General features: G+C 41.9%; 1 protein-coding gene across 2 annotated transcripts; it reads left to right on the forward strand.

Moving 5' to 3' along the window:
* Positions 1–869: 869 nt before the first annotated feature.
* On the forward strand, positions 870–22909 carry SEC13 (SEC13 homolog, nuclear pore and COPII coat complex component). Of its 2 annotated transcripts, none has more exons than XM_061618498.1 (9): positions 870–1143; positions 9231–9275; positions 10452–10567; positions 11848–11999; positions 16947–17080; positions 17581–17714; positions 18365–18485; positions 21377–21523; positions 22154–22909. In XM_061618498.1, exons 1-9 carry the CDS (start codon positions 1141–1143, stop codon positions 22262–22264), a joined length of 963 nt encoding a protein of 320 aa, XP_061474482.1. In that variant the 5' UTR covers positions 870–1140; the 3' UTR covers positions 22265–22909. The 2 variants fall into 2 exon arrangements, with proteins under 2 accessions (XP_061474482.1, XP_061474484.1); XM_061618500.1 differs by lacking the exon at positions 870–1143 and adding an exon at positions 3076–3160.
* Positions 22910–23826: the final 917 nt, after the last annotated feature.

Below are 23826 nucleotides of genomic sequence, written 5' to 3' on the forward strand. Positions count from 1 at the left end.
GAGTAGCCAATGGTCACCCAGTAAACTTTATAGCTCATTTCCATTTTAAAAATTAATTAAAACTATTTATATGCAGGGAAAGTTAATGAAGTTGATCCACACAATACATTTGAAGCACATCCAACTCGCATTTAAAGTGCATGACTTTCCCTAAAGAATCCTTGGAAGTGTAGTTTCCTCCTCACAGTTATTGTTCCCACCACCTTTAACAAACTACAGTTCCCATGATTCTATGGTGTGATTCATGTGCTTCAAATGTGTGTTGACTGTTCTTTAAATGAATGGTGTGGAACTGCCCTAGGTATGCTGTGCATTCATTAGTGAACTGAAAATAGGGTTGCGACGCTCAGGGCCTGAGACTGATCCTGTATCTTTAGGAGAAGAGAAAGTCAGTCAAGTGCAGGTGTTCTTGCAACACTGTAATGGGCAAAACCACAAGGTGGAATTCCCCCTTGACCCTGCACAACTTTTAAAGATACAGAAGACCTCTTGGTTGCCAGGCCTGGGAAGCCTTGTAACAGCAGTTATGAGGCAAGTCACTGTTGTTTTTGAAAGTTAGTGTAGTGCAATGGATACTGCTTTCCGCCAAGAACTCACTGACTTTGGGCAAGTAAGTTTTGACCTAGCCTACCTCACAGGGAGGTCGTAGGGGAGGGATTATTCCAGGTACATCACCCTGATGGAGGAATGGTGGGACAGTAATTCGATAACGAAACATTATAATTTTACAAAGTGGGAATTGAAGTTGAGCGAGAATGGTAGCATTGCTTGAGGTGGGATTTCACCTTGAAGCCTCCCAATATCAGCCAGTATGACTACATCACTCCCAGGTGCCAGTGGCTGAACTAAAGAGAGAATTCATTTGCCTGTGACTAGACGAGGGAGGACAGAGACTAGGCAGGGGAAAGGCATCACGGCCCGCGATTGCCGCCTTTATCCGTGAGAAGGAGGAAGACGAAATGAGCAGCGGCAAGCGGAACCTTTGTGCACTTGGCAGGAAGACTATTTTTCTGGCCGGGAGAGCTTTGTCGTCGTACGCACATCTCCGCGGAGATTTGCCACGTCTGTGAACGGCAGACAGCGAGAGAACGAGCGAGAGCAGCTTGTGCAACTGGGGTCGGCCCCGCGGAGATCGTCACCATGGTGAGAGTTTGCTTTGAGAGAGATACGGAGGGAGCGTTCTTCAGATTCCCACCTTTCGCTCGGGGCTGTTCGGGCCGAGCTTCTGGTTCCAGACCGGGGTTGTCCAGTCGGTGCCTTAGGTGTCAAGGGCAGGCGGTGGGGAAGACCGTTCGCCTGATACTGGAGGGGTTGCCCCTGGCAGTTAAGTGCTTTCACACCCACTTTCCCAGGGACATCCTGATCACCTATCCAATCTCACGGAGAGCTATCGGCTGGAGCAAAGCAAGCCGCTATCGCCCACACCCAGCCCCTCTTCTAACCCGGCCATATCTACAGTGTCTTGCAAAAGTAATCAGACTCCTGACCAAGGCTGTCATATTACTGAATTACAAGTGGTGCACTGTAATTTCATTCTGTGTGATATTTTATTTTGAAACACTGAAACTCAAAAACAATTATTGTAAGGTGACATTGGTTTTATGTTGGGAAACGTTTGTAAGAAACATAAAAAAACTGAAACATGTTGCTTGCATAAGTATTCAACCCGTGCTGTGGAAGACAGATGAAAGACATTGCCCTATCAAGGACACAGTTACCTAACCATTGGCCTCTGCCTGTGAACCATTAAAGCTGCTGTCACATTGTCAGGATGAAAACCCCACTGTTGAAGGCTCATGGGTCAGGCTGTGGATCTGAAGGAAAATGAAGACCAAACAGCGTTCTGCAGAAGTGAGACCTAATGTAATACAAATGCATAGAATAGGAAAGGGGTACAAAATAATATCCAAGTGTTTGGATATCCCAGTGAGCACAGTTGGATCATTAATCAGAAAGTGGAAGCTGCACTACACTACCCAGGCACTGCCAAGAAAAGGCTGTCCCTCAAAACTCATCACTCGAACAAGAAGGAGACTTGTGAGAGAAGCCACGGAGAGGCCAAAAATCACTTTGAAGGAGCTGCAGAGCTCAGTGGCTGGGAGTGGAGTAATGGTGCATCAGTCAACCATATCAAGAGCTCTGCATAACACTGGCCTGTATGGGAGGGTGGCAAGAAAGAAGTGACTCAAAAAGTACCACCTGAAAGCACATCTGGAGTTTGCCAGAAAGCATGAGAGTGCCCCAGCTGCAATGTGGGAAAAGGTTTTGTGGTCAGATGAGACCAGGATAGAACTTTTTGGCCAAAACTCAAAGCCCTTTGTGTGGCACACACCTAACACTGCCCATTCCTCAAGACACACCATCCCTACAATGAAGTATGGGGGGGATGTTTCTCATCAGCAGGAACTGGACATCTTGTTAAAATTGAAGTAAGAATGGATGGAGCAAAACACAAGAAAACACTGCAAGAGAACCTGCTTCAGTCCACTAAAAAACTGAAGCTTGGGAGAAAATTCACTTTTCAGCAGGGCAATGATCCCAAGCACAAGGCCAAAGCAACATTGGAGTGGCTCTAGAACAAAAAGGTGAATGTCCTACAGTGGCCCGCTCAAAGTCCTGATCCCATTGAGAATCTGTGGCGCTCTTTGAAAATTGCAGTCCACATGTGACGTCCAGTCAACCTGAACGACCTGGAGTGAATCTGCGAAGAAGAATTGGCCAAAATCCCTCCGACACTGTGTAAAGCTGGTACATACCTACCCCAAAACACTTAAAGCTGTTATTGCAGTGAAAGGTGGCTCTACCAAATATCAATGTGTGTGGTTTGACATGTTTCAGTTTTTTGTTTCTTACAAACATTTCCCAACATAAAACCAATGTCACCTTACAATAATTGATTTTTATACAGATGATACCTGTTGTGGAATCACCTTATTAAATGAGACAAGTGCACTCTGCATGCTCATGCCATTTATTTCTGAGGCTTATAGTTCCTTCCTAATCATCTTGTCTCCTTTGCTCAACTCTATGGGAGCTGGCTGTGATTTGCGAGGAGCAGATGGTGGTCAGGCCTGGCACTAGCTGAGGACCCCTGCAGCTGGGAGAGTGGAGTTTCCTCTCCGTGATCCCCATCAGCATCAGATCACAAGGCCGCAACCAGGTGCTCTGCTCTCTCAGCCACCTTCATCCCCACATACATATGCAGCCAGCAGGCACTTATATATGCTTGATTGCTTCTTGTGTGTCAGTGCACATGTCTGTCATCACCTGTGCACAAGGTGTTACAACTGGATGTATTTAAATGTGTGTGTGCATGCTCACACACACAGCGGGGAGACCCAAGGGCCAGCAGCAGCCCTGATGGTGGTGCCTAGGCTGCATCACACTTTGATTGCGTAGAATACTGCCTGCACATTTTCCTTTTCAGTAAGCCAATTGGCAACAACCTCCTTGTTTTTATACCTTTAAAAAAACAAGCACACCAGAGGATCTGGAGACTTAAATCCTTTTCTCTGTGCCTGGCTCATTGTGTGGTGTTGGGTACATGACTCTGGTATTCTTTCAGTCACAGGGGTAGCTAACTAGCCATGACTTACAGGAGAAATGACACAATAGTCAAGTAGCACTTTAGAGACGGTACATAGGAGCAGAAATGGAACTATGAAAAATATAAGAAAATGTCAGAAAGTAGAAAATTGTTTAAAAGGTTAGATCTTGGCTAGACAGTTTCATAAACAGAGAAAAAAAAGAAATATTTGTAAAAACCAGCACATTCTGACAATAAAATGTTTGACATCCACTAGATTTCCTACTAGCCACTAGACAAGAAAATTCGCCACCAGTCATGCACCTAACAACACTAGATTTAGTGGGAAAATCACTAAATTGGCAATAGTGCTGATAGGGCCACTCTTGTGTACTTGCTACACCCTTGTTCCCATACTAGGGATCACTGAGTGTGCCCCTCCCTTGCTCCGGTTATCCATTGCTGAAGGCTTTTATTTGCTTGCTGCATGCATTTAATTTGCAATAGCTGTACTGACAAAAACAAAAAAAAATCTGCCAAAAACAAATTGTATCAAAGGTCCGATTTGGGCTCAAGGGCCACATTCGCTATTCACCAGTGGTCAACCAGACTCTTCAGGGAAGCCCACAGGCAGGACATGAAGGCAATAATACTCACCATTGCCCCCCCCATCATAGATATTAACATACTATCTCTAAATCGGAAGGTTCCATTTAGCAGTCATTGTCAATAGCTGCTAATGGATGTATTCTCCATGATTCTCCCTAATTCCCCGTTAAGTTATCTAAGTCAGGGGTGACTAACTCCCAGATTGGGGCCTGATCCAGCTCTCCAATATTCTGCTCCCCCCCCCCCCCGCAGCTGCAAAAGGAAAAATAAAGTAAGTGCTGGGATAGATGGAGCCCAAGGCTCTGCTAGGGATGCCCATTATCCCCTGTGTTGTAATTAGATCAATCATTGGATGAGCAGAGAGGTTAGCGGGGATAGAGGGCTGTCTGTCTGTGTGTGTCATGGGAGTGTGGGGTAGCTGCATCCATTTTAGGCCAAGCTCAGCTTTTAAGCCAGGCTCATGAGGCACCCAGAGGGTTGGTCAAGGGTGAATATGGTCTTTGAGCCCAAAACAGTTAGCCATCTTAATCTAATATAATGGCCTTTACCACTTGTTGTAAATTATGCAGCCACAAGAGTGGCTGTATACTGTAGCCAACATGGATTTTTCGCATTTCGCAATGTTAAATTGAAAATACCCCCATGACATTCTGATGCTTCCCATAAGATCATTTCAAAACAAAACCTTACAAAACTTATAGTCCTGAACTCAGAAATGCTTGCTTAATAACCCTCTCAATTTTCATGGCGATCCACAAAACAGTCAGAGAGAATCGACAGTTCAAAGTGTAAAAAGAGAGAGGAAAAACCAGACCCTTTTGGACTTTTTTCTCTCAGAGTTCTCATAATTTGTTGAAATTAATTAAAAATCAGCCATGTTCACAGAGTACCTGTAATGCTTTTACTGACCTTGCTCCATATTCTGACTTTCATCTTCTGCAGTTTAAAAGTTAAAAAAATGCCTGGCTGATTTTTAAGAAATATAAGAAATTTAGAATTGAACTCAATGATAAGGTCGGGCATGCTCAGTAAGAACCAACTGTCAGTGTTCTAAAAGCCAGACTCACATTTGCTGGGCTTGCCTAATCAGAGGGCAACACCCACAACAGACCTTTATTCCTCTTTAGACAGTCATGGCTTCCCCCAAAGAATCCTGGGAAATGTAGATGTGAAGGGAGTTGAGAGGAGACTCCTATTCCACTGACAGAGTTCCAGTGGCCAGAGTGGTTTAACAGTCAGCTGCTCTGACTGATGCTCTGTGAGGGAAACAGGGCATCTCGTAGCAACTCTCAGCGCCCTTCACTAACTACACTTCCCAGGATTCTTTGGGAGAAGCCATGACTGCCTAAAGTGAAATAAAGGTCTAGTGTGGATGTGGCCAGGGACAGCTGTGGTTTAAATCTGGGTGGGAGGCTACATGTGCCTGCTGTAGAATAAAAAGATGGGGGAAACGCTCAAAAGGAATGATACTGTTCACAATGTTTTCCTTTTAAAAAGGAAAGGGGCTTCCCATCTGCCTAGTGCCCACTCATCCAATCTCCTCCCCTCCCCTTCCTGCCCTCCTCCTCCTCTCCCCCTTCCTCCCCCGGGTCATTTACACCTATCCTAAGCATGGTTGCACAGGAGTAAATCCCACTAAACTCAAAAAGCATGCAAATGATCAAACCTACTGTCTCCTTCCTGCTATCCCCTCCCTCTTGCACCTTCCCCTTCCAGTCTTCTCCTTCCCCCTTTCCCTCCTCTTCCCCCATGGTCAGTTTTACCTATCCTAAGCATGATTGCATGGGAGTAAATCCCATTGAACTCAATAAGCATGCAAATGATCAAACCCGCCCTCCCCTCCTTCCTGCTCCCATCACCTTCTTTTTGCCCCTTCCCTCCCCCTTCCAATTCCCTCCTTCCCCCTTCCCTTCCAATCCTTTCCTTTCCCCTCCCCCTCCTTCTGCTCCCCTCTCCCCCCTTCCTCTTTCCCTGTACTCTCTCGTCCCCCTCCTCCTCCCCCATGGTCAGTTTTACATATCCTAGCCATGACTGCATGGGAGTAGATCCCACTGAACTCAATAAGCATGCAAATGATCAGACCTGCCTTTCCCTTTCTTCCCCTCTCCTCTCCCTTCCTCCTCCCTTCTTTTTCCTCCTTCCCTGCCCACTTCAGGCCTCCCCCCCCCCGGTCAGTTTTACATATCCTAAGCATGATTGCATGAGAGTAAATCCGTCTGAACTCAGTAAACATGCAAATGATAAAACCAGCCCTCCTCCTCCCCCTTCTGCCTGCTCCTATCCCCCTCCTCCCCTCCCCACCCCTGTGGTCAGTTTCACTTATCCTAAGCATAATTGCAGGGGAGTAAATCCCACTGAACTCAATAAGTATGCAAATGATCAAACCATTCTCAGCAAACTTGCACAGGACCCCATTTCTTACCTCCCAGATTAAAAAACAGAGAAATTCATTAATAGGCAAAAAACCTTGCAGTTATCAAATTCTTCCAAGCTACACAGGAAGTGGATTGGCCTGTGAAAGACCAACCTAAATTGTGTTTGCATTTTGACAAATTTGTAGGGCAGTACAATATCTCAGAGAGGAGGCCAGGTCTCCTGTTCCCCTGGTGCATTCGCTATAGCTGCCCAATTTCCCTGCTTTTTAAAGTTTGATAGAAATGTCTGTTGGCTATAGTTACATTCTTAAACTGCAAGGTTTTTTCTATTAGTGAAATATGCATAGAGTGTGTGAAGAAGTATTTTCTCTTGTCTGCCTTAAACTTCTACCAGTCAATTTTTCGACAGCCCTGAGTTCTACAGTTACAAAAGAAGAAACCTCTCTCTCTTTTGACAACGTGCTTAATTTTATTAATCTCTTATAATGTTCTCTTTTAGTTGTCTTTTTTCCTAATCCGAATGACTCTATAGATTGATTCAAAATAAGTTGTACTTAGAGTAGATCCATTTACATTAACAGAGCTTAAACTCTACATTCTTTGGCCCTTCTTTGTAGAGAAGGCGTTCCAATCCCTTCGTCATTTTGGTTCTCTTTTCTGTATTGTCTACCTTTGTGACATCCTTTTAGAAGTGGAATGACCAGACTTGGCCATAGAAATGTGCCTCATAGAAACCAGCATATACAGTGCCTTGCAAAAGTAATCAGACTCCTGACCCAATGCTCTCATATTAATGAATTACAAAAGATACATGACGCTGCCACCACCATACTTCACTGTAGGGATGGCGTGTCTTGAGGCATGGGTGGTGTTAGGCCTGTGCCACACATAGCGCTTTGAGTTTTGGCCAAGAAGTATTTTGGAATACTTATGCAAACAACTTGTTTCAGTTCTTTATGTATCTTACAGACATTTCCCAACATAAAACCAATGTCACCTTACAATAATTGATTCTGAGTTTCAGTGTTTCAAAATAAAATATCATACAGAACGAAATTACAGTGTACCACTTGTGATTCAGTAATATGAGAGCCTTGGTCAGGGGTCTGAGTACTTTTGCAAGGCACTGTACATCTTGATGGCTTGATATACTAAGTAGACATATCAGAAAATGAATTCCCTTTAGAACCATATTAGTATTATTCTATAAAAGGTATGGCAGGTGAGGAAGATCTGGAATTAAGTATCATACCTACAGAAGCAGCAAGATGGAAAACTCTAGATCAGCCTTTCCCAACTAGTGGGCCACCAGATGTTGTTGGACCACAATTCCCATCTTTCTTGACCATTGGCAATGCTGTCTGAGGCTGATGGGAGTTGTGGTCCAACAACATCTGGTGGCCCACTAGTTGGGAAAGGCTGCTCTAGATAGTCCAAGTAAATTAGAGCTATTATAGAAATGTCAGAGTAGACAAATTTGACAAATGTATTAAGACTTAAAAATGGAAGGAGCACAAACAATGTTTATGAAAAAACATGGATTCCTACTGTAAATTTCTGGAGTAGATACCTAAGATCACAAGAAGGACTTTGGACATTTTTTCACTCCTATAATTAATTACTAATCATAAATGGGATGGTTGAAAGCCTTGGGCTGCAGTCCTAAACAGCATTCCCTGTGAGTAAGTTGCAGAAAAGGAAATACATCTTCTCACAGTTAAACTTTGCTATCCCAAGATGTAGTAATAGACACTAACTTGAACAGCTTTATAAGGATATCAGACAAATTCAAGGAGGATAAGGCTATCAAAGTTTACTAGTTGTTATGGCTACATAGCTAACTGCATCTGAGGCAGTTTATCTCTGATTATCAGTTGCCGAGGGTCATGAGCAGGAGTTCTGTTGTGCTCGTATCTTTCTTGTGGCCACCATGAGAATAGAAATCTGGACTAGACAGGCCTGTGGTTGATCCAGCAGGGTTCTATATATATTAAGAGTGCAGTACACCAAACTAGGGGAGCTCCCTCTTGTCAAAGGTGCACTTTTTAATTTGCTGTGTCACACTGTACCTATGCTGATCTAAATATGATGTCCGTGAGGTTCCACAGAATAGCTGATGTCAAGAAGCGATTGTGCACATATTTATTTATTTAATTTGTATCCTGTCCTCCCTCCTGAAGGAGCCCAAGACAGCAAACATGAGCAATTTAACAAGAAAAGGAAAAGCATACTAAAAACAGCTGAAACATTCCAAAACACCATTACAGTTAAAAACATTCTAAAACAGAGTTAAAAACATTTTCATCAGTGATCTTTGGGTTGCCAACAACAGTCCCCTTCAGCCATCAAATGCCTGGTAAACAGGAATGCCTTCTAATTCCTCCTGAAAGTCAGTAGTGAGGGAGACAGACCTATCTCACTGGGGAGGTCATTCCACAAATGGGGAGCCACCACCCATGGCCTTATCACGGTTCAGCGCCAACCGGGCAGCACTTGGTGGCGGCACCAACAACAATGCCTTGCCTGCCGATCATAGGGTCAGCACGTAGGGATGCTGCAAAGTCACCTGAGGGTTAAATCAGCTTCAACTTTATGGGTACCCACTAAACAATGCAGTCAAACCTTGTGTGAAAAGGTGAAACAAAATATGACATGTTTCAATCATTGAGTAAAAAATCTAGGTTTGGAACGTATCTTAAACCTGTGTGTTTTCCTTCTAGGTGTCTGTAATTAATACAGTGGACACTTCTCATGAGGACATGATAGTAAGTATTTGCTTCTTTTTTTCAGAATATCCCTCCTTTCAGAAAAGAGGGAAATTGGTATGATGAAGCACGGGAAAGGGCATTTGTCCTATGCAACAGACTTAAAGGGATCAGCTATTTACTGGCCACTCCTTTCATTTGTGAGAGAAGAGGGGAAGCAGTGATGGTATCGATAGGTGTCTTGTTTGGGGGCAAGGTGAAATGGTATAGTTGATTCCAGGAAGAGAGACATGAGTTGATGAGCATGCTCTGGATAAGTTCCCTTTGGGTTCTAATGCATTTACATTCTACTGCACTATACTCTAAATAGTCATGTTCAGGAAACGTCTTCCTTAGTGACATTTTTATTTAATACAACTGAAGCATGTACATGGAGATGAGTGATAAGATGCTTGTTACCTATTATGTTTTCTGACAGCTGTGATAATAAGCAGCAAATGGTTTTTTAAAAAATGCATTGTTGTAGGAGTTTCAGGGTGGGTAAACATGAAGCACAAGAAGGCACAGCCCATCAGGAATGTCTACACTTCAGTAAATGGGATTTGTTCAAGAACTGTGCTCTGTCACAATACCCATTTGCATCCATCAGGAATTAGTGTTGCATATATCTGACGTGAAAAGCTGTTAATGGTAGTCTTTCTACAAGCCACTTATTCAGGGCAAATAACAGATACTTTCTGCATGAGTAGTGAGTAACAAGCTGCTCCTGCTCCTACCAATTTAAGGCTGCAATCTAGTACATGTCTACTGTGAAGTAAGCTCCATATTGTCCCAAAATTGCATCTGATGTTGTGGCATACAATTAGCATGGCCTTCCCAATAATTCTAAAATACTTCACACTCCCTCCTTAAATATTTCCTATTCCCACTGGAAGCCAAGGTGGTTAAAGCAGTTCCTTTCCTCCTGAGATATTAGCTCCATTTTGTCTGTTGCCTGGCTTTCATCACTTTTTCATGCTTTGTGGGCAGTCTAGTACACTATTGGCTGCTTTTGATTTTATATTAGCTACAGCTTCTTTCCCAGGAAAATACTGTATAAACACGTTTTTTTTAATTCTACTACTGCATGGTGACTTTCAACATGTTTGAATTTGTTTCTTCAAGATTTAAAAACTAGTTGTATTAATTAAACTACAGTTGAGAGATGACAATGAAAGCTTTTTTTTATTTTCCCAGCATGATGCTCAGATGGATTATTATGGTATACGGTTGGCAACCTGCTCTTCAGACAGATCAGTGAAAATATTTGATGTAAGGAATGGAGGGCAAATTCTTATAGCTGACTTAAGAGGGTGAGTCTGTTAAAGACAACACAATCCCGTGATCTATTCTCCATTTTCAACTTTTGGTTGTAGGCACAATTACTGACTTTTTAGGCAGAGTGGTTAAAACCTAAAGTGCTTTGTTTACATATGTGATGCTGAATTAACTTGATGATGCGTTCCTTTGAAACTGTTTATATAAGTTCTTCTTGAAATGCATGTCTTCTGATTGGATAGAATAAGTCTTAAAATTGCTAATAAGTCTGACTTTTTAAACTTCCATTTACTACAGGGGTGAGGAACCTTTTTCTGTCAAGGGTATCTGTTGAGGTTGTGTGCCAGCAATGGGCAGGGCCACAGCCAGAAATGGGTGGAGCTACCTGCTTTTTTCTTTTTCTAACACCCCCTTCTCTCACCCTCTCACTTCCACCTTACCCAGCACACTGCTGGGGGGAGGGGCAGATTGCTCTTACAAAGAGCTTCCCTCCCTTTCTATCGCTCTAAGCATTTTAGCCTTTTTCCTGTTTTTCTTCTCCTTGCCAGAGCTCTGAAGTGATAGATTGCAAAGGGCTTCTTCCCTGACCTCCCCCATCTCTGGCCTTCTATTGCTCTGTCTGTTTAAGTTATACCCCCCCTCTCAGCTGAAAAGTTTGTTTGTTTTTGCTTATTCTAGAAGAATGTATAAACTGCTTAATATTCTAAAAATAAAATTTAAATGTATTTAAAATAGATGGGAGGGGTTTTAAAAGAGGAAGAGGATTCTGTGGATTTTTGGGGGGAGCTGACTTTTCCAGCATTTCATTTGTCCCTGTATCCCATGCTTTGTCTTATTTAGACAGTAAAACTCTTTCTAAGAAACTCCATTATCATTCCCTTTAAAAAAAAAAAGTACAGTAGGGCCCCGCTTACCAGCACTTTGTATTCCGGCGTTCCACTAATGCGGTGGTGGGAAATTCCCCTTTTTAAAGCCGATTTTGTGACATTTTCACGTCATTTTTGCGCGACGGCCCCATCATAGTCTATGGGTTCCTCTTTATGGCGATTTCCACTTTATGCTTAGAACCCTTTGATGGGATGATTGATAAATCAAATAAATATCCCCACCAGTCTCTTCAGAGAACAGATGTACACTCATCTACCATCTTCCTCCCTAACTTTTCACTTCAATATTTTTAGAGGTGGTATGTATCAATAACTTGAAATATTTGCATGACGCTGAATGGCTTGAAAATGCTCTTAGTATGTAATAGCAAAGAATGAAAGTCTTGGCACACTAATAGTCTTCTTTCTATTCATTCTGCTTTTTATAGACATGAAGGCCCTGTGTGGCAGGTTGCCTGGGCTCATCCCATGTATGGAAACATCCTGGCTTCCTGTTCCTATGACAGGAAGGTTATTATCTGGAAGGAGGAGAATGGTACCTGGGAAAAGACCTATGAAAACACAGGTCATGATTCATCAGGTACTAGAAGTTCCCCTGCTGGCTAGCTGAGCAGAAGAGTGTAATACTACTCTATAGCTTCAGTTTTAATTTACATGCATTGATTAGAGGCTATTGATGCTGATCACGGAACTTGTTTCATATTCACTAATAGGCAAAAAAACCTTGTGGTTTAAGAACATACCTATAGCCCAAGGATATTTCTATCAAACTGTAAAAAGCAGGGAAAATGGGCAGCTATAGTGAATGCACTAGTGGAGCAGGAGACCTGACCTCCTCTCTGAGATATTGTACTGCCCTACAAAGTTGTCAAAATGCAAACACAATTTGGGTTGGTCCTTCACAGTCCAATCCACTTGCTGTGTAGCTTGGAAGAATTTGGTAACATGTGCCTCTGAGTATATGGTGAGTGGTGGCAACACCTGCCATCTCCAAAGATGGCGAATTATATTTGTGTATGTTTGTTGGTGTTCTTCTTACTTTGCTTCTTTCCTGTGTTACTAATGTTTCTACAGCGAATCTAGAAAATTTTATTTCCCTCATTATTCATCCTAGAAATCTGTGTCAAATTTATTTTTATTAATTTCAAAGCCTTTTTATTGGTCAATGTCATATGATGGTGAAGACAGCCTTTTGTGTTTCAAAGTGGAGGTTATGTTCTATTTCTCTTTTGGGTTCATTAACATTTGAATCTGAAACCGCAGTTTGATGTAAAATCAGACTGATCACAATATGTTGCTACTTCAGCAATGACTAGCTGTTGGAAAAAAGGGGATGCATGTTTTCAGCCTGCTATGTTTAAACCACTTCATTTAAGGCAAGGTGGGCACAGTCAGTTAAAAACATAGAGCACACCTAGAATTTTGCTAGAATATATTTCACCTCGCACTGTTTTATCTTGTGCAAATTGAGACACTCCTGAGGTCCACTGGAGACTATTCTGCAGAAGTCAGTGCCATTATTCCACAATTATGTTTGGAGTTGTTTTAGTGTAAATTTTGCAAAGTGTTGCTGTACTTCGCATATTCACAGAAATAGAAACAAAACAAAATGATTTCCTATAGGAAGCTTCACTAAATATGCAAAGTAAATCAGACCTATTTAAAGTGACCATCTGAACTATATCAACTGTTTAATAATGTTGCTTCGTCCTTGCTAAAATAAGATCAGCACAGCACATGTCTTCTTTCTATTCTTTGGGCTGATTGCAGGTGTTGCCACCACTCACCATATGCTCAGAGGCACATGTTACCAAATTCTTCCAAGCTACACAGGAAGTGGATTGGACTGTGAAAGACCAACCCAAATTGTCTTTGCATTTTGAAATTTGTAGGGCAGTCCAATATCTCAGAGAGGAGTTCAGGTCTCCTGCTCCCCTGGTACATTCACTATAGCTACCCAATTTCCTTGCTTTTTAAAGTTCGATAGAAATATCTGTTGGCTATAGATACGTTCTTAAACCACAAGGGTTTTTTGCCTATTAATGAATTTCTCTGCTTTTTAATCTGGGAGGTAAGAAATGGGATCCTGTGCAAATTTGCTAAGAATGGACTGATCATTTGCATGCTGATTGAGTTCAATGGGATTTACTCCCCTGCAATCATGCTTAGGATAGGTGAAACTGACCACAGGGGATAGGGAGGGGAGGAAGGGGATGGGAGCAGGCAGGAGGGGAGGAGAAGGACAGGTTTGATCATTTGCATGTTTATTGAGTTCAGTGGGATTTACTCATGTGCAGTCATGCTTAGGATAGGTAAAACTGACCGGAGGGAGGGAGTGAGGGCTGGAGTGGGCAGGGGAGGAGAAAAAAGGAAGAGGAGATGGGAGGAGGAAGGGAGAGGAGAAGAGAAAGAGGGGAAAGCCAGGTCTAATCATTTGCATGCTTATTATGTTTAATGGGATTTACTCCTGTGCAATCATGGTTAGGATAGGTAAAACTGACCATGGGGGAAAAGGAGGGGAAAGGGGAAAGGGGAAAGGGAAGGAGCAGATTGGAGAGGGCCAAAGGAAGGGGGAGGGCAGGTTTGATCATTTACATGCTTATAGAGTTCAGTGGTATTTACTCCTGTGCAATCATAGTTAAGATAGATAAAACTGACCATAGGGAGGAATGGGAGGGGAAGGAGGGGATTGGAAGGGGATGGGGGGGCAAAGGAAGGGGAGGTAAGGGAATAGGAGGGAGGAGAAGGGAGGGTGGGTTTGAACGTTTGCATACTTTTTGAGGACAATGGGATTTATTTCATTGCAATTATGTTGGAAAATGGCAATGGACTGCCTTCAAGTCAATCCCGACTCATGGCGACCCTATGAATAGTGTTTTCATGGTAAACAGTATTCATAGGTGGTTTTACCTCTGAGGCTGACAGGCAGTGACTGGCCCAAGGTCACCCAATGAGCTTCATGACTGTGTGGGGATTTGAACCCTGGTCTCCCAGTCATAGTCCAACGCTGACCCGGGGAAGGGGGAGGGGGAGGGGAGGAGATTGGGTGGGTGGGCACTGGGCAGAGGGGAAGCCCCTTTCCAAAAGGAAACCATTGTGAACAGTATCATTGCTTTTCAGCGTTTCCCCCACCTTTTTATTCTACAGCAGGCACATGTAGCCTCCCACCCAAATTTAAACCAAAGCTGTCCCTGGGCACATCCACACCAGGCCTTTATTTCACTTTGGACAGTCATGGCTTCTCCCAAAGAATCCTGGGAAGTGTAGTTAGTGAAGGGTGCTGAGAGTTGCTAGGAGACGCCCTGTTCCCCTCACAGACCTTCAATCAGAGTGGCTGACTGTTAAACCACTCTGGCCACTGGAGCTCTGTCAGTGGAATAGGAGTCTCCTCTCAACTCCCTTCACAAACTACACTTCCCAGGATTCTTTGGGGGAAGCCATGACTGTCTGAAGTGAAATAAGTGTCTGGTGTGGGTGTGGCCCCCTGTTTAGGCAAGCCCAGCAGCTGTGAGTCTGGCTTTTAGAACACTGACAGTTGGTTCTTACTGAGCATGCCCAACACTATCATTGAGTTCAGTTCTAATTTTCTTAAATTAATTAAAAATCAGCCAGGCATTTTTTTTAACTTTTAAACCCCAGAAGATGAAAGTCAGGGTATTGGGCAAGGCCAGTAATAGCATTTCAGGTACTCTGTGAACATGGCTGATTTTTAATTAATTTCAACAGATTATGAGAACTCTGACAGAAAAAAGTCCAACGGGAGTCTGGGTTTTTTTTCTCTCTTTTTAGACTTTGAACTCTCTATTCTCTCTGACTGTTTTGTGTATCGCCATGAATATTGAGAGGGTTGTTAAGCAAGCGTTTCTGAGTTCAGGACTATAAGTTTTGTAAGGTTTTGTTTTGAATTGATCTTATGGGAAGCATCAGAATGTCATGGGGGGTATTTTCAATTTAACCTTGCAGAATGTGAAAAATCCACGCTGGCTATAGTATACAGCCACTCTCATGGCTGTATAATTCCTTAACTGAGGAAACTGAGTTTCTGTTGCCATCTCCATTGTCCTTTTATCTGTAATGTTCTGTTAAAGTTAACTGAAGTTCACAAACAGTGAAAATGAAATACTTATTTGGGAAGCAAAGAACCTTTTACCTCAGCAGAACCCATACGTACTTCTTTCTCTTTCCTCTCCCTCTTCATTTTGTGACCGATATGAATGGCAGCACTGTCATAAATTAATGTTAAGCCATGTATCTGATAAGATTTTTTTTCCTTACAAGACAAAAATGTGGGTTAGTAATCCTTGCCACTGCTTTCATTCATTGGGTTCAGGAACTCCTGCTTCTCATTTTTAGTTGTCATCAAAATCACTCAGCTTCTTGAATGTCATTCAGTTCCTGTATTGCATTAAAAAAAAAATCCAAATCCTAACAAGAAGTGAGCAAGTAAATAAATGCTTCAGATGGGCTGCAGTAGCTGAACCAGGTTGCCAAGATGGGAGATGCCAGCTTTTTTATGAACAGTAAATCTGAGTAAAATGAATTGATTATGAAAACAGGTTGCCTGTATGTTTGTAACATGTTACTCCAATATTATATAAGTTGCACCAGTTGTCTGTTTGCTTCTGAGCCCAATTCAAAGTCCTGTTTTTGACTTTTAAAGTCCTAAACAAATTGGGACACAGATACTTGATGGGCCATTGCACCCATATGAGCCTGCCTGGGTCCTAAGACTGGCTATAGAGTTCTGCTCATAGACTCACCATTGGGTATGATCAGGCTGGTGGGAACATGATGCAGGACCTTTTTGATGTGGCCCCTGTTTCTGGAAGTCAGTTTCCTGGAGATGCATTTGACTCCACCCCTTCTTTCTTTAAGGCAGGGCCCTAAAGACATTTCTTTTCAATCTGCCTTTGGTTAGGTAGCCAGTGTGGCTTTAAACTTGTTATTGTTGTTAGCACAATGGTGTCTGCCTATGCAAGCTGTAATCATGTAATCATATGTATTTTTGTTTTGATACTGCTCTGGTAGTATTTAGATTTTTTAAAAATCAAAGATGTGGTTTTAATGACTGGATTGGTAACATCATTTTATTGTACTTGTTATAATTTTCATTGTGAGCCACTTTAAAAGGATCTTGGTCTTGGAATGAAGCATAAAAAAAAACTGTGGTGTTTCCCAGCAGTTGAAAATAATCTCTGCCATCACCAGCATTTGCAGATGTGACACAGTACTAATTGGCTCCTTATGATAAAGCAGTGCTGGGGATCAACAAAACTGTACTCTGTCTTAAAGTACTACCACAGAGAAATCTTCATTGGTGCCATCTTAAATTCCTAAAGCTTCATAGCTGCCAATTAAAAACAAATACTAGCCTAGCATAACATTATCTCACTTGAGAAGCATAGGCTGCTACTGTGACTGGAATGGTCATTGCTAACAAATCAATTAAGTCAAGACATACATGATTTCCCCTTGACTTTTCACTGATCTGTGTAATAATTGAGCCAAATGTTATGTTTTCTGGCAGTGAATTCTGTATGTTGGGCACCACAAGACTATGGATTGATCTTGGCTTGTGGCAGCTCTGATGGAGCCATCTCTCTGTTGAGCTGCACTGGAGATGGACAGTGGGAAGTGAAAAAAATCAGCAATGCACATACAGTGAGTATATAGTCAATTTAATTGGGATTTTTTTATTGTGTATTTTAATTGTGGATGTTTATATTTTAATGTCTGGTTTATTCTTTGTATACTATTTTGCCATTAAGTGGTATATAAATTAATAAATAATAGTAATTTTATTGCAGACTGTTTTCCCGCTGTAAAGTACTGAATTAAAGATATAAAGAAAGTAACTGGGATGTCATGAGATAGTGATGGAATATAAGACTTCTAAAGATCAAATATGACAGCTAATTTGTTTAAAAATAGGAGGGCTCAACACAGGATATTTTAGCATTGAATTAGAATCTTCATTTCTCTACAAAATTATACTGTTGTGTTTCACACGGCACCATTCAGAACAGCATGAGAACGGGAGTGCTTAGTATGCTCCTTCAGTAAGTATCCCCTTATTATGTTAGTAGGTGTTCAGGAGATATTTGGATGCTTGTTGTGGCTGCAAATAGGAAGAAACTGCATAAATATGTTGTCTTGCATAGATTGGCTGCAACGCTGTTAGTTGGGCACCTGCGGTTGTTCCAGGAAGCCTTATAGACCAGCCATCAAGCCAAAAACCAAACTACATCAAACGCTTTGCTTCAGGTGGCTGCGATAACCTTATCAAGATTTGGAAGTAAGTTGTCCTGACAAATTTAAAAGCTTGCTGTATGACAGATGAAGACCTTCCTTAGCTTTTTTGTTCTCAACCTCCTCCCACCCGTCCCCTCCAAGGTATTAAAATTGCTTAAAAGCCTCCCTGTTTTCTCCCAATCACTATTTTATCCCCCCACAAACAGCTACACATTCATTCCACTGTTGTGCTGTGATGATTATCACTCAGGTTTCAAGCCAGGGAGCAATTCCTTGGCTTGGAGCTTGAGCTTTATTTACCTGGGGTTTCAAACAGCAGCCTTACAAAACGTAACTGGACATTCACAAGCAGCTTCAAATGTGGCATTGGGGAGTTGCTGTTCAAAACAGGAAGTCTTGCTATATGTGCAAAAGGCTTTAGTTATGATTGAAGTGGGTTGTCTGAGTAAGGCTTTGTGAAACATTATGTATCTCGGGCAGAAGATAAGTGTTTTTTTATGTTTTGAGAGAAGGGCTGGATTGCAGTTTCAACGCTACCTTTAGTTTGGACTGCTTTTTATAAAAGATTGCCATTTCCATTATCACAACACTCTAATAAACTTTAATAAGCTTCAGTGTAAGAAATACTGATAAGATGTTTTGATTTTTGTTGCATTTTCTCAATTTGCACCTTCCTCTCTCAAATCCTACCAGAGAAGAAGATGGCCAGTGGAAAGAAGAGCAAAAACTAGAAGCTCACAGTGACTGGGTCAGAGATGTAGCCTGGGCCCCGTCCATAGGGTTGCCAACGAGTACCATTGCTAGCTGCTCACAGGTAGAGATCAAATGGCTGAAAGGAAATAAATCGTATACAACTGTTTTTGACATAACATTTAGCCAATATAGCCAAGGAAGTGGAGACTAGATCTCCTAAGACTGACACCCTCTGCTTAAAAGCTGTAGCTGGATCAGAGTTGCTCACGGAACACTATCCCTGGACATGGGAGTGGGGGAGGTGTGATTTTTCACCAGCTCTTTCCATTGTACCTCCCCAAAATCAGAACAAGTATGCAAAGTGCTGCAGCGGGCTACAGGAGAGAGGGGAAATCAGCAAAAACGGCCTCCTCCAGGAGTCTCCACTAGATCTCAGGCCCTTCACCAGTTGGAAGGAGTCTGGATCCAACCCACTTATTTAAAAGTAAATTTCATCTGTTTTAATTTCATCTAGTAAAAGATGTATACCTTGCTGATCTAAAAAAGAACTAATTTAAAGCATGTAATTGCTGATTCATTAGTACACTGCATATACTTTCAACAGGCTAGTCGTGGGTACTCTGCCATGGATATTGATTCAAGCATGGGGAAATTTCTTATGTCATGGTCCTTTCCAGACTGTACCCCTTAGTCTTCAGAGTAAGAACATAAGAACATAAGAAGAGCCTGCTGGATCAGGCCAGTGGCCCATCTAGTCCAGCATCCTGTTCTCACAGTGGCCAACCAGGTGCCTGGGGGAAGCCCGCAAGCAGGACCCGAGTGCAAGAACACTCTCCCCTCCTGAGGCTTCCGGCAACTGGTTTTCAGAAGCATGCTGCCTCTGACTAGGGTGGCAGAGCACAGCCATCATGGCTAGTAGCCATTGATAGCCCTGTCCTCCATGAATTTGTCTAATCTTCTTTTAAAGCCATCCAAGCTGGCGGCCATTACTGCATCTTGTGGGAGCAAATTCCATAGCTTAACTATGCGCTGAGTAAAGAAGTACTTCCTTTTGTCTGTCCTGAATCTTCCAACATTCAGCTTCTTTGAATGTCCACGAGTTCTAGTATTATGAGAGAGGGAGAAGAACTTTTCTCTATCCACTTTCTCAATGCCATGCATAATTTTATACACTTCTATCATGTCTCCTCTGACCCGCCTTTTCTCTAAACTAAAAAGCCCCAAATGCTGCAACCTTTCCTCGTAAGGGAGTCGCTCCATCCCCTTGATCATTCTGGTTGCCCTCTTCTGAACCTTTGCCAACTCTATAATATCCTTTCTGAGATGAGGCGACCAGAACTGTACACAGTATTCCAAATGCGGCCGCACCATAGATTTATACAATGGCATTGTGATATCGGCTGTTTTATTTTCAATACCTTTCCTAATTATCGCTAGCATGGAATTTGCCTTTTTCACAGCTGCCGCACACTGGGTGGACATTTTCATCGTGCTGTCCACTACAACCCCGAGGTCTCTCTCCTGGTCGGTCACCGCCAGTTCAGACCCCATGAGCGTATATGTGAAATTCAGATTTTTTGCTCCAATATGCATAATTTTACACTTGTTTATATTGAATTGCATTTGCCATTTTTCCGCCCATTCACTCAGTTTGGAGAGGTCTTTTTGGAGCTCTTCGCAATCCCTTTTTGTTTTAACAGCCCTGAATACATTTCCACGGCCCAATCAATACGGAGGGCATTTATCCCTTCAGAAGCTTCCACTACCTTATTGTAACTGTTTCCCTTGTTGTTTTATAGTTTTATTGTTCTTACATGACTGCATCTTTGTAACCTTCTGTTATAAATGTACATAGTTTTATCTACAAATGTTTTTGGTCTATGACTGTATCAATAAAGATTTGATTTAACAGCCCTGAACAATTTAGTGTCGTCAGCAAACTTGGCCACTTCACTGCTCACTCCTAATTCTAGGTCATTAATGAACAAGTTGAAAAGTACAGGTCCCAATACCGATCCTTGAGGGACTCCACTTTCTACAGCCCTCCATTGGGAGAACTGTCCGTTTATTCCTACTCTCTGCTTTCTGCTTCTTAACCAATTCCTTATCCACAAGAGGACCTCTCCTCTTATTCCATGACTGCTAAGCTTCCTCAGAAGTCTTTGGTGAGGTACCTTGTCAAACGCTTTTTGAAAGTCTAAGTACGCTATGTCCACTGGATCACCTCTATCTATATGCTTGTTGACACTCTCAAAGAATTCTAATAGGTTACTGAGACAGGACTTTCCCTTGCAGAAGCCATGCTGGCTCTGCTTCAGCAAGGCTTGTTCTTCTATGTGCTTAGTTAATCTAGCTTTAATCATACTTTCTACCAGTTTTCCAGGGACAGAAGTTTTCCAGTTTTCCAGGGACAGAAGAGTAGGAGTTGCATAGTTGATACTCCAGGTAGAAATCTCCCTACATATGGAAAGCTAGTATGTTAAGAAAGTTTTCATCGATATATGTTTATTTAAAAAATTTTGGGCTGCCCTTAAATAGTCTTATCAAGGTGGCATACAACGAAATGGTAAAATGGAGAAGCCTTTCCATATGCAGGGAGAGGCATTCAGTTGTACAGTCCCAGATCTGCAGTCTGAAGCAGGACAATCCAGGTAAAACCTATCCCAGGGAACTTGGCCCTACAGATGTTGTTTAATAGCAACTCCCACCAGCCCTAGCCCACAGGGCCAATAGTCAGGGATAATGCAATTTGTAATGCAACATCATAAAGAGGGCCACAGATTCCCCATTTCTGACTCATCTCAGCATGCCATGCCTGCAAACGTCCCTGTTGGAAGTTTATACAGCATTCTTATGGGCCAACAATCTCCACGTGCCTTAGGGATGTTGTACAAGTGGTTCTGACAATAGGATTCCCTTGATAGGGAGGCCATGTCATCATGTTTTCTTGCTGTATATAGTGCTGAAATGGAGCTTTCCCTTGTCCTGACAGTTTGTTTGCTTTTTCCCTAGGATGGCAGAGTGTTTATCTGGATGTGTGATGATGCCTCTGGAAATTCATGGTCACCAAAATTGCTACACAAGTTCAATGATGTAGTCTGGCACGTTAGCTGGTCCATTACTGCAAATATTCTTGCAGTGTCTGGAGGAGACAATAAAGTGAGTATCAAATCTTAAATCTTTTTTCTGTCAATCAAGTGGCCAAATGCAGGTGTCGCTTTCATAATTTTTTTATAACCTTTCATAATTTTTAAACCTCTTATCGTACCCCGTCAGTCATTCTCTTAGAAAAAGAGGCCCCAAACATTTTTAACATTACCCCCTCCTCATCCTATTCATCTGCTGTTAGCATCATCTAGTATACAGCTTTTATTTTCTTCTCTCAAAGGAATACAGCATTCTTAGTTCTTGAGTTAGTACTGTATGGAGTGTAGGAACTTTTACTTCGTTTTATTGTGATGCAGCACAAACAGGATAATGCCACTGAGACTTCCAGTTTAAGATTCAGTGAGCATGTTGTATTAGCTGATTGTAACTTAGCAGTGTTGGTTTTCCTTGTAAAATTGAAAGCTGAAGAAAGTTGCAAATTTTGTCTGTTTGAATTGAATTGAACTGAGTCTGTCTAGGGTGGGAATATTGTGCTTATTTAAGAGCAGCTTCTTCCGCTATGTAGCTGCTAATAGGTGCTGCATTCAAAAGGACATTTTTCAGGACAAACCCATGTTGCTGTGTGCAGTAGATCCTAAAACCTAGGCAAGAATGAAACATTCTTATTACTATCTTTTCCAGGTAACTTTATGGAAAGAATCTGTAGATGGACAATGGGCGTGCATCAGCGATGTTAATAAGGGCCAAGGAGCAGTATCAGCTATTACAGAAGGGCAGCAGAATGAACAGTGACAAATGGATTAACAGTAGTCCCAAATGATCAGTGCAAGGAAATAGACACAATTTTTACTACTTTGCTTGCGAAACCAGATTTCTTTCCTCTGGAACAAGTAACACTGTAACTGCTTTTGGTAAAGCTATATACCCTAGCTTTTTGCCTTAAACTGACCCTTTGTAAAATTCAAGGCAAACTGTACATCCAAAAGGTATTGCTCAATGTAATGTTACTTGCAGTGAGATTTTTTTAATAAATAAATTTCTTTGTTAATTTACTGGAGAACGTCTGACCAGCCTTCCATGAACTCCTACATTAGGAAGAGACGTTACGTTTCCTTAGATCAATACCTCTCCTGTTTTACTTACTACAGTTTTCTCATCATTTAAAGCCTGATAACATTCTCTCTTTCAACAAAAAGAAACTATACATCAAACATTTGATAGAGAATTTGAGCATAAGTGGGAGAGATGGAGGCTGCTGTTTATACGTGGAGGAGCCAGAAATGCAAAGTTACTTTTGTTTTACAGTTTGCCCTTATATGTATGGTTGCAAATACTTAATTTGACCTCCAAAGTACTATCAAACTAATTAACTTTAACCCACTTTGTGTGTACATCTTTTTGTTTAAAAGGAAAACTAAATAAAATCCAATTAAAACAGTCTTGTCTCAAGTGTTGGGAAAGGCTACTTTTTGCAGTGGTTCTTTTATGGGGGGGTTTCCCCTTGTAAATGTGTGTCCTCAAGTGTGTAGTCCAAAGCTGGCTTTTCCTTTTGCCCAAAGTGTTACTGCATTCATGTCTAAATCAGTAGAGTGAACCAGTAAGAATGTGTTGTGTAACTAAAGAAGTAAGAGCAAAATCTGTTCTTGTGACAAGGAAGGAAAGGAGTAAGCAGTACATGCTGGCACAGTAAATAAAAAAGTTAATAGCTAGATTTGAGGACATTGACAATTTGTTAGGACTGTTATCAGGAAGTTCTATTCAATTTTCTATTCTTTTAGGGTCAGATGTCACCTGCAGTAAAGTGTTCAGATCTGGGTAATTGCAGTTAAAGAAAGATACCAAAAACTGGATTGTGTACAGAGAAGGGCAACAAAAGATGGTGACCTAGTCCTATAATGAAAGGTTGAACAAGTTAGAGAAGAGAGATGTGATGTGATAACCATCTTCCAGTATAGATGATATATTGTCTGTCATATAGAACATGGAGCAAATTTGTTTTCAGATGCCCCAGAGGGTACGACCTGAATCAATGGGTTTAAGCAAAGGGTGAATTGCCATCTATCAGGAATGTAGTAGTAGTGAATTTCCTGTATCAGCACAGGGTTGAACTAGTGAGGAGGTTCCAGCCATTGCAAAACATTTCAGTTAGACAGTTGACGGGGACAGACTCTCGGCAGTACATAACTGGTGGTCAAAAGCTTGCACTGGCTGTGCATACGCTACAAGCTGAGGTTCAAGCTTCTTGTATTAATTTACAAGGCCCTTCACAACTTCAGGATTCCTCAAGGACTGCCTGATTCATTTTATCCCTGCTTGATCACTGAGGTCTTTGGAGGAGTGGTCCCCCACGGCTG

The sequence above is a fragment of the Rhineura floridana genome, chromosome 3 (genome assembly GCF_030035675.1).
Source record: "Rhineura floridana isolate rRhiFlo1 chromosome 3, rRhiFlo1.hap2, whole genome shotgun sequence".
NCBI classification, from domain to species: domain Eukaryota; kingdom Metazoa; phylum Chordata; class Lepidosauria; order Squamata; family Rhineuridae; genus Rhineura; species Rhineura floridana.

Coding starts and splice junctions, on each gene's coding strand:
- SEC13 (XM_061618498.1), top strand. Junction 10,568..11,847: donor CTTATAGCTGACTTAAGAGG/GTGAGTCTGTTA, acceptor TGCTTTTTATAG/ACATGAAGGCCCTGTGTGGC. Junction 17,715..18,364: donor AACCTTATCAAGATTTGGAA/GTAAGTTGTCCT, acceptor AAATCCTACCAG/AGAAGAAGATGGCCAGTGGA.